This window comes from Sminthopsis crassicaudata, chromosome 2 (assembly GCF_048593235.1).
Source record: "Sminthopsis crassicaudata isolate SCR6 chromosome 2, ASM4859323v1, whole genome shotgun sequence".
Classification (NCBI taxonomy): domain Eukaryota; kingdom Metazoa; phylum Chordata; class Mammalia; order Dasyuromorphia; family Dasyuridae; genus Sminthopsis; species Sminthopsis crassicaudata.
The window spans coordinates 590,661,508-590,681,307 of NC_133618.1; the positions used below are offsets into that span (position 1 = coordinate 590,661,508).

Below are 19,800 nucleotides of genomic sequence, written 5' to 3' on the forward strand. Positions count from 1 at the left end.
AAAAAATGCATTTGAGAGTGATTAAATGACTTCTGAAGGTTATACAGTAATTGTCTGAGACATTATTCAAATCCACTCTATCCCCTCTGTCAGATGCATGTTCCATAGGCTGCATGGGATCCACAACACTTCTGAATGCTGCCTGAACTATATGAAAATGCATTTTCTGTATAATTTTAAGGATTTGAAGTATTAATGATATCTATATAGACATAATACTCATATCCATCCATCCATCCATCCATCTATATATGCATACTTATGTGGTTGACTAACTACACAGGGATCCTTAAGTATGGTTTAGTGATCTCTGTTTCTGTATGAATTAGACACCACTGCCCTATATTGCCTCATGCATCCTTTAAGCCTTGATTGTCTATGAGGAGCTAGGAACAAGCCCCTCATTGTTTACTATTGTCATTGATGGGAGATCAGTGTTCTGGGGTGAGTCCAGGAGGCTTGAAGCTTTTGCCAGAAAGAGAGCAGGGCTCCACAGACAGAGAATCAGGGGCGGGTATCCAGCCAGCTGGGCGCTAGGGTGTGATGAGTCAGCTGGAAGTCCAGCAAGTTGTAATTAGTAAAAAAAAAATTTGGTTCCCATGGTGAATGCTTTGCTTCTCTGGTTTTGGGCCAGTCCCCAAAGCTTTCATCTGGCTGGAGACTACCTTGCCACATAGCTCCTTCCCCTCTTCATAATTTTACTAGAAGAGGGAAGCAGTCCTCTTTCTGTCCCATCATTTGCCATAGTAGCTTTTCTTTTCTTTTAGCTCTCAGGTCTATGATTCCCTTGAGGTTTAAATGAGAAGAAAGCTGAAGAGTAAGTGTTAAATTAGAGAACAGATTGGCATTCAAGAATCCAGAGTGGATAAGAATTCTCTTTCCAACTACATGAAGCTTGTTGAGAACAGTTGCCATCATAGAGACCATAATGGTTTAGATTACTTTTGATGTCAGTTATATAGTCAAAGATGGCTTTATAGAATGCTTAGACTATGCAGTTTATGACAAGAATCATATCCTCTGAGTGGTATCTTATGGCAAATAAATAGAAAACAATGACTCATTTTTATGGTGCCTTAAGGTTTGCAAGCCATTTCTTTCCCCATAACCCTATAATTAGAGAAGGCAAATATTATGTCCATTCTGTAGTTGAGGAAACAAATGTTCAGAGAGGTTAAATTACTTCATGTTGCTAGAGATTCAAATCCAGGCCTCTCAAGTCTAAGCCCTATACTTCTGCACCATACCTTATTTCCTTCCATAGTCATCCCATTTCCCAATTCCAGAAAGACAGCATTATTTTCCAAGTCTATACCAATGCCTCCTTGTTTGTACCAAAACATAAACACTTTGAATACAGTCCTTGCACATGATTGTATCTCTTATCTGAGGGCCAGTTTTGCTAAGAATAAAATGGCTCATCATTAGTGCATTAGCTACTGGATGGAGCATTTTCTGATCTTCATAACCTAGGAAAGAGGCAAAAATACATTTCCATTTCTAAAGCAGTAGTAAATGAGTAGCAGAAAGGAGGAAGGGAAGTTTTTTTTTTTTTTTTTAATTATTCAGTTATAAGAATGTGTACTATTTAATGGCTGACTCTCCAAATTGAAATCTTAGTTCCATTCTGACATACTTCTAAAAGAAATTAAAAACATATTGATATTCTTGCTCTAAATGTGCCGTGTCCCCTCTGGCTTGCTCCCCAACTTGCATATGTCTTTGTATGTTGGGTTCTCAAAAGCGTATCTGTGACTTCCAGAGTATCAAACCCTGTAAGTCTGCATTCTGTTGATCTGCTTTCTGTTAATAATCAGCTAGGAAACATAATTATCTTTTAGAAAGAGCCTTTACTAAGATGGCAAGATAAAAACAATAGCTACAAAGCATTTCCCTTATAAACCTGGGGTGTCCAGGGGAAGAATGGATTCAGACTCCTGGTCATGGATAGTTAGAATACAGCCCTGAGCTCAGTAGCTCAGGCAGAAAAGGCTTGTAAGCTACTGGAACAGCTGACATAAAATCTATACTGAACACAAGTATTTGCTTCTGAAAACTTCAGTAAAAGCCTTTTTAATTCTGTTCTTAACAAATTTGTTTATATGGTTTCCTAGCCCAGAACAGATTAGAAGTACCAAACCAGGGGGCTGGGCAGATGGGCAGTTTCAGGGGGTGGGGGGAGATTGAGATATCAGGGACAAGTACAATTTTATAGTAGAAGTGATAGCTGACAATCATGAGGGAGGAAGAAATGCTAAAAAAAAAAAAAAAAAAAAAAAAAAAAAGGCACTAGTAAGGCAATACTTCCCTTCAGAGGACTAAATTATTATACATTTTGAGAAGTGATAATAATGTCATTATGGGAAAGTTAAATATCTTCAATATATTCTGTTCAATAAGTCAGGGAAGATTCACTTGAGAGGAATTTCCATCTAAAATGATTAAATTTTTAAAATAGTCATTAAACATTAAATACCAACTATGTGCCACACACTGCTTAACACTGGGAATACAAATCTACATTTAAAAAAAAACAAAACAAAACAAAAAACAAAACAGTTCCTGCCCACAAGCAGTCTTTTTGTTTTTTTATTTGAGCTACAAATTTCCTCTTTCCCTTCCATATTCCCACTATATCAAATTAACATTTTGATATGGGTTATATATGTGCAGGTGTGCAAAACTTATTTCCTTGTTAGCCAGGTTGTGAAAGAAATCACAGACAAAAAAAAAGTGAGAAAAATTAAGTAATGAAAAAGAATACTTCAACCTGCATTTAGATTCTATCAGTTCTTTTTCTGTAAATAGCATAAAATGATTTAAATTTTTTTGATAAAATGGATGTTCATTTTTTTCTTTTTTAACTTAATAGCATTTTATTTTTTCTAATTACATGTAAAGATAGTTTTCAACATTCATTTTTGTAAGATTTTGATTCCAAATTTTTTCTCCCTCCTTCCCTTACCTCCTCTTCCCCAAGATGTCAAGTAATCTGATATGTTATACATGTATAAATGAATAAACATTTTTAAAAAGTTTTAGCATTTGAGAAGTAGTTTTGGTTAGCTGGAAAATTCATAAATATAGTAAAACCAATTCCCCAGAAATAGCACACTAGGTCTCAGTTCTAATCCTGCCACTGATGCTGTCTATTTGACTTTGGGCAAATCACTGTTTCCTTGTCTGGAAAATAAAGATGTTGAGGCTCTTCTAGCTCTAGATCTATAATTTTTTCCCCTGAGGCAATTGGAAGTAAGTGACTTGCCCAGGGTCATACAGCTAGGAAGTATTAAGTGTCTGAGACTGATGGGGGTGAACTCTAAAACTGTGTCCCCTTTAATCTGTAAAATAATCACTCTGAAATTGTGTCTCCTTTAATTCGGAGTCTCCCAGACTAGGAGAAGGAATATTTTCCAGACTGTGCCTTTATAAGGCAAATCACCCCTCCCCACATTGGTCTTTTGGGTAGCTGGATCCCCATTCAGGAAGCCCAAAGTGATTTTCATTCAATTGGATATCTGGGCCTGATACTGAGTGGCTGAAAGTCCAAGATAAGTATTTAGGCCTGGGGGCATTGACTCTCTTTTCAACTGGAAGTTTTAGCCTCAGACTTCTATAAAGGACAATTCTAAACTATATATTTTTTGCAGAAGTCTGGAGTAGGAATTATGCTTTTGTCAAGGGAGCTCTCCCTTTGGCAGAGCTGCCTACCAGGACTCTTGCCCGCTGTGAAGACATTCTCTTCTCAGTGATAACCCTTTTTATTTCTCTGCTAGGACCTCTTGCCACTCAGAAATCTGCCTTCCTAGCAAAGCTGACTTCTCAGTGCCAATAAAACTTCCTTTTTTGCCAAAAATATTTTGGGTTTGTGAATTCTTTCACGTTGGACCTGTGCCTCCAATCAAAAAGGGCATTCCCACAACTCTCTGCACTGTCACTAGAATAAGATAAAGGTCAGATTTGAACTCAGGTCCTCCTGACTTCAGGACTGGTCCTCTATCCACTGCACCAATTAGTTAGTTGCCCCAATAGTTCTATAATTTTAAGACATGCTTATACATTCATAGTTTGTTAGAGATGGAACTATGAGAAATAATTTATTTGGATCCCTACTATTTTTTAATTGTAATAATCAGTTTGATATGATTCCATAGGGGTATTTATTGATTATAAGTTCTGTATATTAGACACCAGAGCTGTGACTTACAGATAGTAAATTCACTTGCTTAATCATAAGAAGTTAACCAAAGACTCTTCATCCTTGTTTTTCCTTGTCATGGTGACTATACCCAGTGTAAAAGGAGTAACTCAATTACATGAAAAATCCTCCAATTTATTTCTGTACCTCCAGACCTCTCTTTCTTGACCAACATAAGCAAGTGACCATCCTATGACCCCTTAGTCAGTAGAGATGCCCCATGTTTCATTCAACCATAGACCATAGACTGATATACCATTTGTAACTGATACATGATTTTTTGATCCACAAAGTAAGATCCATCAACCAATGGGTGTTTGTATTTTGTATAGCTTCTTTAGAATATTCAGATATCAAATGTGGTATCAAGCCTGTGGTGTCAAGGCCCTACAAGAAGGGGGCATCTCTGATTGTGAGGAAGATATGAGGTCCACTTTATTAGAGGGAGATGATGGAGAATACTTGGATGATGCAATGGTTAGAGCACCAGCCCTGGAGTCAGGAGGACCTGAGTTCAAATCTGACCTCTGACACATAATACTTCCTAGCTGTGTGACCCTGGGCAAGTCATTTAACCCTAAATTATCTTGCAAAAACAGACAAAAAAAAAAGTTAAAGGTGACCATAGATCCTTTAATAAAGTTCCATTGGCTCAGAACTCTGCTTCAGTCTCTTTTATTGTAGGTTAGAAGTTTTAATTCCCACAGAATCTTAGATTTCAGCCCCAACCCATTTTATATTTGAAGAAATTCACCCCAGAGAAAATAAGTGATATCTTCAAAGCCTCACACTTCAGTGGCAGAGCTGGGACCCATTGCTATCTCAGGGCTTTTCCCATCACACTGTTCAGCCATGGTGTTACTTCAGGAAGATGTTATCATTTCAAGTCCATAGGTAGGAGGAAAATGAATAACAGGAAATACCCAAAATTGTAGGTTCTGATCCCTGTTTCTTGTCTTCAGCTTGTCAATTTTGCCTTCTTCCCATTCTTTTTCTTTGTATTTTCAGAGGAGGGAGCACTGAAACGGGTCTTGCTCTGAAATACCTTCTCCACAAAGGCTTCCCTGGAGGAAGGAACTCTTCCATCCCTCAGATCCTTGTCATCGTGACTGATGGGAAATCCCAAGGAAACATTGCTCTTCTTGCCAAGCAGCTGAAGGAAAAGGGAGTCGTGGTGTTTGCTGTGGGAGTCAGGTTCCCAAGGTAAGAAATTCTCAAGAAGAGACAACAGCAGAAGAAAAGGGAGAAAACTGGCTGGTGGGTAAAGTCTATCACCTTAGACTTACTGCCACCAACAGACATTACTCACCCACCTTTGTATTTCTCTAGCGTTAAGTGCTTACCCATGGACTTCCTTATATTATTAACTATTTTTTTCTCTGTCTCTACTATGAGACTGTAATAATAAGATTGGAATAACATTTAGGCAGCAGAATGTTTAAGGTTACAGAATGTTTTTACTTCATGTATCTTATTTGATTATAAAAATTGTCCTGTGAGGTGTGTAGAACAAATATAAACTCCATTTTATGAATGAAAAAAAAAATGGGGCTCAGAAATAATACATTTCTTACCTCAGGTCACACTACTAATTGATAGAGTTAGAATTCAATTCAATTCATGCACTCATTCAGTAAACATTTATTAAGCATTTACTACATACCAGGTACTAAGTAAGTTGTCCTTTGTTTATGAAGAAGACCATGTTATCAAAGAAATGACACTTTGCTGTGCAAGTGAATTGGACGTAAGTGAGGTGGGGCTTTGCAAAACTTCACTTTCTCCTCCAAAGCCATCTGGATTCAGTGGCCAGATATCAATCAGGAAGACTGGAGATGGATGCAGTAGGAGATGTTGACTTTTTTAAACTATGGAATTTAAGTGCTGAGGATATAAAAAGAGGCAGAAGACGGTCCCTGTTCTCCAATGAATTTATAATCTAGTGAGGAAGATAATTGCAAACAAAAAAATACAAAGCAAGCTATTTACAGGATAAATATAAAATAATCAACCGTGGGAAGAATTAGGAAAAGTTTTCTAGAAGGTGAGATTTTAGTTGGAACTTAAAGGAAGCCTGGGAGATCATATCCAGATTTTCAATCTCCAAACATGCCAACATAGCAATTTTCCCTCCCTATAATCTCTCTCTCAAAAAATTAGCCAATACCCTGAATTTAACAGGTATTCAGTGAATTATAATTGATAATGACAATTTAGTTACTGATTTACAGGTTCACCCAAAGATGGCAGGGATCTTAGAGGTTATTGAATCCAACCCACTCACTTTATAGATGAGGAAACTTAGATACAGAGAAGTTAAATGACTTTCCTATAGGTCACACAGCTATCAAGTTTCCGAGCACAAGTTGGAAAGCAGGCTTTCACTCCCAATGCAGTACAATATTTTCTGTACCATTCTTTTCTTTGAACCTTTCCAGCACAAAGAGTTCCCAGCAACCTTTCTAGTTGAGTAGAAATGACTTTCAATACCAATTCTAGCTCTTCTGGAAGACACCTGGTAGACATTGTTCAGGAGGAGAATCTATCTGATCCAAAAATCTTGACCTCTCCATCCAAAGATATAAGATCCTTAATAAGATAACTCACCCTCACCTGTACCCTCAAAATGAGGTTAATAAGACCATCTGTCATTTAAATCACATGTGTTCTTGTGACCACAGGGAGAGGATCTGCTTTAATTTTTCTCTGTTGGGCAGGTGGACGGAGCTGCATCTCTTGGCAAGTGAACCCAAGGATCGATATATGTTGTTTGCAGAACATGTGGATGATGCTACCAATGGCCTGTATAGCACTCTTTCCAGCTTGGGCATCTGCAGCACTACAGCTCCAGGTAAAAATCTTTCTGCATGTTTGCCCAGCTTCAGCTTCACAGAGCAGAGGTGGTCCTCAAAGGGAAAGGGTTGGAATTCCTAAAGATAATATTGTGAGAGAAAAGAATATCCACAAAATGCTACTTCATTTTTGCCTTCTGTTCCTGCTACCCTATGCTGGATCCATGAGTAGCCTTGCCTCATGTATTTATCTAATCTGAAGGTGAAGTTTGGGGTTTGATGGCTAGGCTGATGATGATAACTTTGAAGGGCTTATCTTTGGACCCAATAACTTTAATGTCAAGCCTGGGATTTCGTTACCTGTCTGTGAGTAGGTAGTACTTCCTGCCCTATTTTTTGAAGAGTCAAATTTAAGGAGGTAGAAATTGTTACCCCTTTATTCCTTCATGTGTCTTTCTTGCTCCTCAAACTAATTTTTAGTTCCTGTTTCTCAGCTAGATTTGATATGGAATAGGTTTTCTTACTTCCCCACTTGCTAATTTTTGACCATGGGACAAGAGAATGAAAATAATGAAATAGTGGTGACTGTGAAAGAAGAAGGGCTTCTGTGCATGCACGTATACATATATATGTTAATATACATGTACACGTATATCATGTACCTATATATATGACATAGTTGGTGGATGGGGTGGTTTGGAGGATCATTGGATTGGGGAAAGGATCTATCTTAGTTCAAAACCATGTTTCAGACTGAGAAAAGTTGGGAAGCTCCACTTAGAGCCCTAAGGTTATTGGATCTCCCATCATAATCCTTTCCTATCACTTGACTTCATAGCACCCCTTTCCCCAAAGTGTGAGCAAATGATTGGTAAAGATGAGTGGAACCTGTACTCTACAGTTGGTATCAACAACCAGGGAAAAATAGGATGAAATCCCTGGCATTTGTTTTGGGGGTGTTTACCTCAGGTTGCAGAATTGAGCCTCATCTTTGTGAACGAAAGACACTTGAAACCATCAGAGAGGTTACTGGGAACTCTTTGTGCTGGAGAGGTTCAAAGAAAACCAATGCAGTAATTTCATCCCTCTGCCCATTCTACAGGTGAGTCCACTATATTCTTTGGGTCCTACGATCAGGACCAGAAATACATGATTTGTCTAATTAAATTATAAAAGAAGCAGTGTATGTGGGGTGCCATGGCAGAGTCAATAGAGTCTTCAGCAGAAGGGATTAGAGTATGTCCAGGGAATGGGACCAGGTGGGAAAGAATCAAATACAGGTCTCTGTTGGTATAGGAAAATGTTTAGCAGGCTGAAATGTCTTATTTACTGCTATGTGAGACCTGTAAGTAAAACTAGTGTGGGCTGGTTGATCTCGAAAGCTGGAGACCTGAGCAATAAACATTCATTATAAAATAGCTATCATTTATATTTCCTTCACAAAAAGCTTCATAAACATCTTCTTCAGTCCTCATATCAGCCCCAGGAGGAAAGTTGCTATTATTATCCCAGATTTACAAATAAGAAGACTGAGGCTCAGGATTGCAGAATGAATTTCTGAGGTAGGCTATGAACCCAAGTTCTCCCGACCCAAGTCCAGAGCTCTTCAGCTGGTAACTTGTTTCGTGGCATCAGGCAAGTCACTGAGCCTTGAGAAACTGGAACACAAGCAGTCAAAGGCCCCAAACACTTGAGGTTCCTCTGAAATAAGGCATGATATAACACCCAGGCTTGGGGTTTGGTTTTGTTTTTTGAAAGGAAAACATGGGAGTATTGGTTGTTAGAGTGATGGGGTGAATGGACTCCTGGTAGCAACCCAGTACTTGAGTGACTGCTTTGTACTGACATTATGCACAGACAGAACTATCCTGTGCCAATGCCCGCTGTTACTGTATGCAATCTGGAGGATAAACTATAGATGTCTACTCCTCAGCTTTCTTATATAGAGAGGGAAGATTTACTGACACATACAATTAGCATAGTTAGTGCACTTTACCCCAGGCGCTTTCCCATAAAAGGTCCCACCTTACCCCTTGTTAATTGTGAATTCATTAGGAACTTTGCCTGCCTTGTGGCATTACAATAAAGCTTTGCCCCTTGGAGATGGTTTAAGCCTGTGAATTCATTCTTGACCACTCCCCACCTTCTTGACTTGTACCTCATCAAGAGCATGGTAGTACTGAAACTCAGCTTGATTCTTCTATAATAATGATTCCCAACATTTATATTAATGCCTACAATGTGCACAGCACTGTTTTTTGCCCTTTAAAATGATCACAGTTGATCCTCACAACAGCAAACTGCACAGATGTTAAATAACTTCCCAAAATCATATAGCTAGAAGTGTTGGAGACTGGATTTGAACTTGGGTATTCCTGACTCCAATCACTGTATCACCTAGCTGTCATAATGAGCACTGAATTGCAAACAAATATAAAATCTGTTTTTAAGTCGTCCTGTCTACTAAGAGATTCTCCACTCCAACACTCCTCTTTGCTTGCTTTTTGTTTTCTTTCTCATATTTTCCCTTTTTGATCTGATTTGTCTTATGCAAGATGATATTTGTGGAAATATGTGTAAAAGAATTGCAAATATTTAATATGTATTGGATCACTTGCCATCTAGGGGAGGGAGTGGGGACAAAGGAGAGAAAAAAATTAGAACACAAGATTTTATGAGGGTGAATGTTAAAAATTATCCATGTATATATTTAAAAAATAAAAAGCTTTAATTTAAAATTTTTTTCTAAAACTCAGATGGACTATTCCACTTGCTTTTTTTAGAGGCCTTTATTTGGTCCCCCATAATCTGCAGAATAAAACACAGAGCTTTTCACAATCATATTTATTATTCCTCTTCATGTAATCTTTATTTCAGGCAAACTGTGATCTTCCAAACTCTCTGTCCCACTCTCTTTCTCCAGGATTTTTTCTTTGTCTTTGCTTCCCTCCTTATCTCTGGAAACCTTTTTCCATCCTCCCTTGGCAGCCCTCCCTTTCTCTTTCCTCAAATTATTTTATTTTAACTTATTTGAGTATATCTTTTATCCCTTCCTGGCCATTTCCAAGTATTTTGCATTTTTGTCTTTATGTTCCCAAGGTCTAGCTCAGCCCTTGGAATGCACTCAATGATTGCTGCTGAATTGAATTGAATCAAGTCTTATACTTTTTCATTTTTAGCTGGAAGAAAGTTTTCATAACCCACCCGGCCACATGCTACAGAACGGTATGTCCAGGTATGATTTTATGAGTGAACTTTTGTTTTTGCCTCCCAGGAACAAACTTGGGCATTTTGGTAAAAGCAGGTTAGGAACAGGTGGTGCTTGTATGTTGTAAGTGCATCTATGTTCTCTTCATGATCACCCAGTTACCCAAGCCCATACTCAAGGAGTTGCTAGCTGGGATTCAGTCAGACTGGATCCTGCTTTCACAAAGGATACAGTTGCATGTTCAGTTATCCCTTCCACATTGTGGGGTTTAGAGGCGTGGATCCCCTATGATCTGGAAAATCAGTAAAATTTTTTAGTTCTCCCTTTGTACCAGAGAAGAGGTCTGAATTTTTTCTTTCTCTTTTATGGGTATTTAGAGTACCTTATTGTGAAATTTGGGTTAACTATTTGGTCATGGACTCTGCGTCATCTGCTGGCCTTTCTGTGAATTCTGCAAAACTCCCCCCAAATTCCCATTTAATTTCTTATGCTGTCCTTGCAAAACATTGAAATCATGATAGGGAAGAGATGACTATATAATACTTGATATTTAAGTAGATTTAGCTTGTCACTGATACCATATCTCCGACTGAAAACCTTTTAAAATAGTTGAGAAAAATGATTGTAGGAAAAGAGCTGGCATCAAAGCCAGGACTTCCTGGACTCAAGGCCTGTCTCTGACATACTCTGGGTGCATGACTTTGGACAAGTCACTTAAGCTCTAAATGATTTAAGCCTCCTTCTAAGACTATAATTTGCAGAAAAGACATTGCCTTGCATTTAGTAAAGAGCTTCCCTATATCTAATGAAATTACAGGTTCATCCCTATTCACATTCCTTTGGAAAGCTTGCATTTAAATGTTAAGGAATCTTCCAATCAATATCTTGAGAACAAATTGGAGTGATACTGAATGTGACATTAGATACTTTGTGCCATTGTACTCTTTATCCCTGTCACAATTCTAAATCATTTGCTGATTTGGATCCCAGAAGCAAAGGAGAATTTTCAGGATTCTTTTTGTGCCAATCTTGCCCAAAACCATATTTTGTTTTAAGTGAAAAGAGCTAGCTTCATTTAAATAAAACATGTCTAAATTTCCCCAGCTTTAAATTTCTCCAGGTTCGATCAACACTCTCTCATGCTATAATTAAGATATATAGGACCACATTCATTCTGACAAATTATTATTCAGCAACAGAACCAGAGACAGACTCTATTGTTAATTAGCTGACTCTCAGCACTAATTAGGTGTTTGTTTTTTCTTGAGTCAGTCACTGACTTGAGAAAATATTTCTACTGAACAGATGGAGATCATAGGATCAAAAAGGCCATATGCAGATAAGGAAACTGAGCCCCAGAGAGATTAAGTATTTTGCCCAGTCACAGAGGTAGTGCCAGAGGTAGGTTTTGAACCCAGATCTGCTTATCCCAGAAACAGCATTTCCCCCCATACCACAGTCTCATTAACTAAAGTTGCTTACAGAGCGGCAAAGCACTGGCGATAATGGCCTACGAACCGAGACTACAGCCCCATGTCATACCATCATTTTGATTAACCCGGTTTTTGGTTAATGGACATTTCCTTCTGCTAACTCTGCCTGATAGATCCTTGTGATTCCCAGCCCTGCCAGAATGGAGGCACATGTGTCCTAGAAGGGTTAGACATGTACCAGTGTCTCTGTCCCTTTGGATTTGGAGGGGAGGCCAACTGTGGTAAGTATTTGTTCTCTTAGCCATCGGTTTCTACTGATCTATAACAATTGTTTTGAAAGCAGCAGCTTGCTGTGGAGCCCTGCAAGGTCCAAACAGAGCACTCCCTTTAGTTTGGTTTCTTTTTCCAGCCTCTTTATCAGTGCTTTCAATGGAAGGCATGTCGTGAAGCTGTGATGGAGGACAAGATGACCCCATTCATCTACACTGAGATATTTCAAAATAAAAATGATTGTTGCTGGTCACAAGTAATCCATGCCTTTGGGTGCCTGGTTGCAAACTGTATCCATGTCGGCCTCTGAGTTCTGTGTCTGGACTGTGATGTCTTTCTCCTCCCTTCCGTGGAAGTGAGCCATATAGTCAAGATGCTTTCAGTCTTAAGGGTGTGTGCAACATGCAGGCCCACAGCACAGGCCCAGACTTGGAGGAAGTTGTGATGAATGTGAGTGCTATCCCCACCAAATCAACAAGAATTTGTTAAGCGCCCATGATGTGCTGAGTGATGGAGATGTAAAGAGAGGCAAAATGCAAAGATCTCATTGCACGCTGGATCTATACAGGACAAAATGAAGATGATCTCACACCCAGGGCACTAGCATTGAGGGGACTGGGAAAGGCTTCTTGTCAGAGGGATTTTAGTCAAGACTTAAAGAAGCCAGGGAGAAGAGATCAAGAGGGAGATTATTCAAAGCAAGTGCTATCCCCCGGGAGGCGCTGAATCAGGAGGTGGAGTGTTGTACATGAGGAGCAGCAAGGAGACCAATGTCATTCAATGATTGAGTATATGCAGAGGAGTAAAGTGTGAGAGGTTGGAAGGGTGGGAAGGGACCAGGTTATGCAGGGCCTTTTTGCCTTTTAAAAAGGCAAATAGAGGGTTTTCTTTTCTTTTTTTTTTCTTTTTTTATCATAAAGCAATAGTCTTTTTTAAAAATTAATTTTATAATTATATATTTTTGACAGTATATATGCATGAGTAATTTTTTTATAACATTATCCCTTGTATTCATTTTTCCAGATTTTCCCCTCCCTCCCTTTAGTCCCTCCCCTTGATGACAGGCAATCTCATACATTTTACATGTGTTACAGTATAACCTAGATACAATATATGTGTGTAAATCCAATTTTCTTGTTGCAGGTTAAGAATTGGATTCCAAAGGTATAAGTAACCTGGGTAGATAGACAGTAGTGCTAACAATTTACATTCACTTCCCAGTGTTCCTTCTCTGGGTGTGGTTGTTTCTGTCCATCATTGATCAACTGGAAGTGAGTTGGATCTTCTCTATGTTGAAGATTTCCACTTCCATCAGAATACATCCTCATACAGTATTGTTGTTGAAGTGTATAGTGATCTTCTGGTTCTGCTCATTTCACTCAGCATCAGTTGATTTAAGTCTCTCCAAGCCTCTCTGTATTCCTCCTGCTGGTCATTTCTTACAGAGCAATGATATTCCATAACCTTCATATACCATAATTTACCCAACCATTCTCCAATTGATGGACATCCATTCATCTTCCAGTTTCTAGCTACAACAAAAAGAGCTGCCACAAACATTTTGGCACATACAGGTCCCTTTCCCCTCTTTAGTATTTCTTTGGGATATAAGCCCAATAGCAGCAATGCTGGGTCAAAGGGTATGCACAGTTTGATAACTTTTTGGGCATAGTTCCAAATTGCTCTCCAGAATGGCTGGATTCTTTCACAACTCCACCAGCAATGTATCAATGTCCCAGTTTTCCCACATCCCCTCCAACATTCATCATTATTTGTTCCTGTCATCTTAGCCAATCTGACAGGTGTGTAGTGGTATCTCAGAGTTGTCTTAATTTGCATTTCTCTGATCAGTAGTGATTTGGAACACTCTTTCATGTGAGTGGATATAGTTTCAATTTCATTATCTGAGAATTGTCTGTTCATATCCTTTGACCATTTATCAATTGGAGAATGGTTTGATTTCTTATAAATTAGGATCAATTCTCTATATATTTTGGAAATGAGATCTTTATCAGAACCTTTAACTATAAAAAATATTTTCCCAAGTTGTTACTTCCCTTCTAATCTTGTTTGCATTATTATTGTTTGTACAGAAACTTTTTAGTTTGATGTAATCAAAATCTTCTATTTTGTGATCAATAATGATCTCTAGTTCTCCTCTGGTCATAAATTCCTTCCTCCTCCACAGGTCTGAGAGGTAGATTATCAAATAGAGGGTTTTCTATTTGATCCTAGAGGCTGTATGGGACCTCTGGAGTATATTGAATGGGAGTGTCATGGTCAGAATCAAAGCAGTTTCTTTTGGCGCAGCTCAGTGGAGGATGGAATGGAGAGAGAAATGAAATAAGGAGACCCATCCGCAGGCTGTTAGTGGTTCCTCCTTGTGTCTAACCTGTTCAGGCCTCCATTTCCCTCTCCTAATCTTAAAACCGGGAGGCTAAAGCTTCTCTTAACCCATTCCCAGGCTTGTTATGGAAATCAGCATTTTTAAAGGGCTTTTGAATTAACCACAAAACAACATGGTGCTTCCATTTTGCTTGAAACCACTCTCCCCAAAGTTTCTAATGAGCTCTTGATTGCCAAATCTAAGGGCCTTTTCTCCTTCCTTATCCTCCTTGACTTTCCTACAACATTTAACACTCTTGATCACATTCTTTTAGACACTCTTTACTTTTTGAATTTTCATGATTCTGATTTCTCTCCTTGTATTACCATCCCCTTCTTAGTCTCCTTAGCTGGATCTTCATGTCATGCCCTTTAACTGTGGGGTTATCTTTTAGCTCTGTACTATCTTTGCTGATCCCATGGGTTCAATCATTTTTATGAAATGATTTCAGAGACTTGTGTATCTACCCTTAATTTCCAATCTCCAGTCCCACTTTAGCAACTACCTAGTATTTCAAACTAGATATGACTAACATCTCAAAATCTCACATGTTCAAAGCAAAATAGACTTTCTTTTACGTCCTCCTTTCTTTGAAATTTCCTTATTATTGAGGGCACCATCAACTTCCCAGTCACCTGGGTTTACAACCTCATTGTCATTCTCAGTTCCATACATTTTTGTCATTTTTACCCTCACAACTCCTGTCATATGTCCCTTTCTCTCCATTCATACTGCTTCTACTCTTGCTTAAGCCCTCTTCAGCTGCTAAATGTTTGGTCTCCCTTCTCAAATCTCTTCCCTGTTCCAAGCCTCCTCCCCCTCAAATGCCCCTTTGATTTCCCTTAAGTGTAGATCTGACCATATTACTTGGTAACTCTGATGGTTCCCTTCCACCCCCATGATTAAAGTCTTATGTCATTTATAAAGCTCCTTACAACCCAGCCCCCTTTGTATTTTTAGTCTTCTTACACTTTACTCCCCTCCATACATGCACACACACTATGATCCAATCTTACTGTTCTGCTTTTCTTAGTTTCTTGTTCTTCAAACATGATATCATCTCCCATTTTTGTGTCATTGCCCTGATGATAATGATGATTTCTCTCCTTTCAGCACCAAAGCTGAGCCTGGAATGCAGTGTCAATGTCCTTTTCTTGCTGGATAGTTCCTCTGGTACAACCCTGGAGGGATTCCTTCAGGCTAAGGCCTTTCTAAAGAGGTTTGTTCAGGCTGTGGTGAACATGGACTCTCCAGTAAATGTGGCAGTGGCCCAGTACAGCCAGGAGGTGGAGATCCCAATCCCAATGGGAGAATACGAGGATGTGCCCAGTCTCATGAAGAGCCTGGACAGAATGCATTTCACTGGAGGAGCCACACTGACAGGCAGAGCTCTGGAATATGTTACTGATCATGGCTTCAGGGACACACTTCCTTTGGGAGAGATTCATGACCCCCATCCACGCCGGGTAGTGGTCCTGCTTACTGACTCAAGGTCCCAAGACCTTGTGGCAGGATCAGTAAGATATGCCCGTGATCGGAACCTCTTCCTGATTGGGGTAGGTAGTGAGTTTCTGAGAGCAGAGCTGGAAGAAATCACTGGCAACCCAAAGCAGGTAATAACCTACTCTAACCCTCAAGACCTTTTCAACAAAATACCTGAACTCCAGAAAAAAATCTGCACTCTCCAGAGACCAGGTAAGATGTTTATTTACCAAGAGATAAAGAATATTGGTTTGGGAAGCTCCTTCTCAAAAGAAATCTTGGCCCAATAACCCAGGGCTCATTGAAAAATAAACCCCTCCCAATAAAAGGCATTTATCTCCAGTCAATAAACATTAAGTACATCCTATATTACAGGGACTCTGCCAATTTCTGGGCATGCAAACATGTTTAAAAAAACAAAACAAAACCTTACTCTCCAGGAGCTTACAGTCTAACTAAAGACGGTGATTACTTCTCCTCCCCCCAAAAAGAAAAGGAAACTGAAAAGTGAGGAGGTATGGGTGCAGAGGTATGGGAGAAAAGTCCAAAAAAATCAAAAGCAGTAGAGCTGGTAAGAAAGGAGAAAAGACTTAAGTTCAGACCTTTTCTTAAATAGAGGCTCATGACCCTGACTCCAATTACAGGGGCAGAGAGTACCAGGCTAATTCAAGCTTGCAGGAGAGTGAGGTTTCCTAGTGACAAGTTAGTTTCCTGATGAAGGAAGGAAGGATGTCCAAATGTCATAAGCCCAGCAGTTGGAAAGCAAATTTCTGAAGAAAACATTGACATAAAGTAAATGGTGTTTTTACTACAAATATAGATAACTTAGAGAAGCAATGTAGTATGTTAATATCCTAAGTAGAGAGCTCTCCTAGCTGCCCCTCTCCTCACTGGGAGTTCTCTATGCCAAGAAAATTACAAAGTTAGTACATGAGGAACTCAAAGCTGGTTTCAGAATTCAACAGATTTTGAAATAAATCTCTATTTAAGACAATGTGTTTATAGCAGTAGCTGTTGTTCTATCCTGCCCTCATCCCACTACCCCACCCTTTTTTTTGGGGGGGGAGGATTACTCCCCAGAGAGGCAAAAGTCTGAAAAACAACTGCTCTCCTGCTATATAGACCTGGACACTAAATATCAGGTATAAGAGTTGTATTACATAATACAAATTGTTGCATAGATCAAATTGTATCCCTCAACTGTAACAACCATCTCTGCTATTAAAATTACCTTATAGGGAGCAGGCCATTTTGTTCCCTGCTATCAGTATTAGAAAGAGGCTCTTCTCCACTTCCCTCCACCACATACCTGAGATATATATTCCTCGTTCTCACATTCCTGGCAGGTGGTCGTCCAGTCTCCATTCATTGATCTTAGGTGATCCCAGCACAACCCATTTCATTTCTGAACACTGCTAAGTGTTAGAAGTTGTGGCTCATACTGGACTACAGGTCTACCTCTCTGCAACTTGTAATCATCATCTGATGCTGCTTCTGGGCTTAAGCAGTTTAACTGCTCTTCCACCTGACAACCCAATCTCCTGTTTGGCAATGTTTATCATGTGCCTCATTGATTTGTGTCACTACTAGACCAAACATAACTAATCCCTAAATAGATCCCTTATGTACAGAATGGTTTGGAATCTTTTCACCATCTTGATCACTATGTCACCAATGTGTTCTAATTTATTGATATCAAAAGGAGGGGTTTAACTCAGTACTTAGGATAGTACCTGACACATTGACTGATAGATCACCCTCTAAATGTGATTTTCTCTGGGGATCAGAGTTCTAATGGGTTCTGAACAAGAAGGTATAGAAATGAACAAATGGGGAGATCGCCTACATTGATGAACTCTTAATTGATTAGCTTTCATTCCAAGACACTTTTAGCCATGGTTAGTCCCTTGTGATAATACAGGTTTAAACATAGCAGGGGTTCTAAACTTTTCTTCATGTCATAAATACTATCCGCAGTCTAGTGAAACATGGATCTCTTCTTAGATCCATGTTTTTATTTGTATAAAATAAATAGAATTGTAGGGAAAATCAACCAATTGTATTGAAGGAAAGTTATCAACTAAAAAAAAAAAAAAGTTAGCTGGTCCCAGATTAAAAACTCCTAGACTAGATGGTGATGCATGACAGACTTTGATGTTTGTGTTTCTTTAGGCTGCCAATCTCAGTCACTGGATCTGGTTTTCCTGTTGGATGCATCAGCCACAACGGGACAGGAGAACTTCTTGAAGGTCCAGAGCTTTGTAAGAGAAAGCTCCCTCCAATTCAACATCAACCGGGATGTGACCCAGATAGGCCTGGTTGTCTATGGCAGGAGGGTCCAAACCACATTTGCCTTGGACACACACTCTACTAGCTCCAGCCTCCTGCAGGCCATCAGCCAGGCCCCTTACCTGGGTGGGACAGGTTCCACTGGCAGCGCTCTCTTGCATGTCTATGAGGAAGTGATGACTGTGCAGAAGGGAGCCCGGCCTGGTGTGAGCAAGGCAGTGGTTGTGATTACCGAAGGGACTGGCAGTGAAGATGCAGTTGTACCTGCTCAGAAGCTTCGAAACAATGGCATCTCCGTCCTGGTCATAGGTGTGGGACCTGTTCTGAAGGAGACCCTACTACGACTTGCAGGCTCTCATGACTTCCTAATACATGTGCCTTCTTATGAAGACCTAGAGAATTACCAAGACTTATTCATCGAAAGGATATGTGAAGGTGAGCTGTGATTGTTAATGGTTGTGCTGTCCTAGGCCTCGTGCAGCCTCTATGTGTTTGCGAATTGTAGTTCTCTTGCCAGCGACCTTTTGACAAGAAAAAAATGGATCATAGATTTGGAGGCATAAAGTATCTGAGAGATCAACCAATATAACCATCATTTTATAGATGAGGAAACAGATTCCAAAAGGTTAAGTGAAGAGCATCATTGGAATCTGAGCCTAGGCTATCTTCAAATCTGCAAAGGTGTTTTGTTTATTTTTCTTCTGGAGATATAAAAGGTATTTTAAATAACTGAGGAATAGTTACTAGATACGACATTAACAAGCAGAGTGGAAAGAAAATAAGCCCCAGGTTGGCTTGTGGCTCTGCATGTACCGGCTCTTTAACGTTGGTCAAGTGACATCCCTCTAGACCTAAAATGAGAACATGGACTGGATCAGTTTTTTAAATTTTTGATTCTCCAGTGAAGCCAATTTAACTCTTTCCTAGAATGATGTTTTTAAATGAATGAAATAAAATACACAACATTATAAAGCACGTCAAAGATTAATGAAAAGTAATATGTCTTTAAAAATTTTCATAGGTCTCAGATTAAGAGTCCTTGGACTAGATAAATGGTCCTGAGATCTCTCCCAACTCCAGCATTTTAAGCATGTTATATGTACAAATTCTACTTTAGTGCTGAGATGTAGCATGGTCCACTCTCACTGTTCCAGCCTGCCCTGGCCCAATAGTATAGAGGAAAATAGTGTATTTGTGGCCATCTTCTCTCCCACCCTTTTCTGTTAGGTTTGTCTTAATCCTGTTCCAAGTCAATCTAAGTGAAGACCTCTGAGTTCGACTGAGCCTTTTCTAGGTCAACCATTTTTCCATTCTAGAAGCCAAGCAGCCAGTCAATCTCTGCAAACCTAGTCCATGCATGAATGATGGGACCTGCATTCTTCAGAATGGGAGCTATCGATGTGAGTGCAGAGGCTGGGAAGGCCCCCACTGTGAGAACAGTAAGTAGCTACTCATTTACTTTGGATAAAAAAGAATTGGGGTGGGTGTGGGGGTGAAAAACATGGATCTCCTCAGGACTACTTCTCACAGGTTCTCCATCTTTAGAACTATTAGTTCCTAAGACCCCTTTCAAGGTCATGAATCCTTTTCGTTTTTGTTTTTTTGCTGAGGCAGTTGGGCTTAAGTGACTTGCCCAGGGTCACATAGCATAGGAATCCTTTTTTAAAGAAATTTTGAGTTCCAAATTCTGGCCTTCATTTCTACCCCTCCCCCACGAAGAAGGCAAGCAGTATATCAATTGC

General features: G+C 39.5%; 1 protein-coding gene across 3 annotated transcripts in view; it reads left to right on the forward strand.

The window, feature by feature from the left end:
* The window catches only part of VWA2 (von Willebrand factor A domain containing 2), a 51,515-nt gene that overhangs the window by 27,698 nt on the left and 4,017 nt on the right, over positions 1–19,800 (forward strand). For all 3 annotated transcript variants that reach the window (XM_074295676.1, XM_074295677.1, XM_074295678.1), the window contains 8 exons: positions 5,207–5,401; positions 6,916–7,049; positions 7,960–8,092; positions 10,170–10,225; positions 11,805–11,912; positions 15,401–15,982; positions 17,942–18,493; positions 19,375–19,497. In XM_074295676.1, the coding sequence (XP_074151777.1) occupies positions 5,207–5,401; positions 6,916–7,049; positions 7,960–8,092; positions 10,170–10,225; positions 11,805–11,912; positions 15,401–15,982; positions 17,942–18,493; positions 19,375–19,497 (1,883 nt within the window). The remainder of the gene's footprint in view (positions 1–5,206; positions 5,402–6,915; positions 7,050–7,959; positions 8,093–10,169; positions 10,226–11,804; positions 11,913–15,400; positions 15,983–17,941; positions 18,494–19,374; positions 19,498–19,800) is intronic.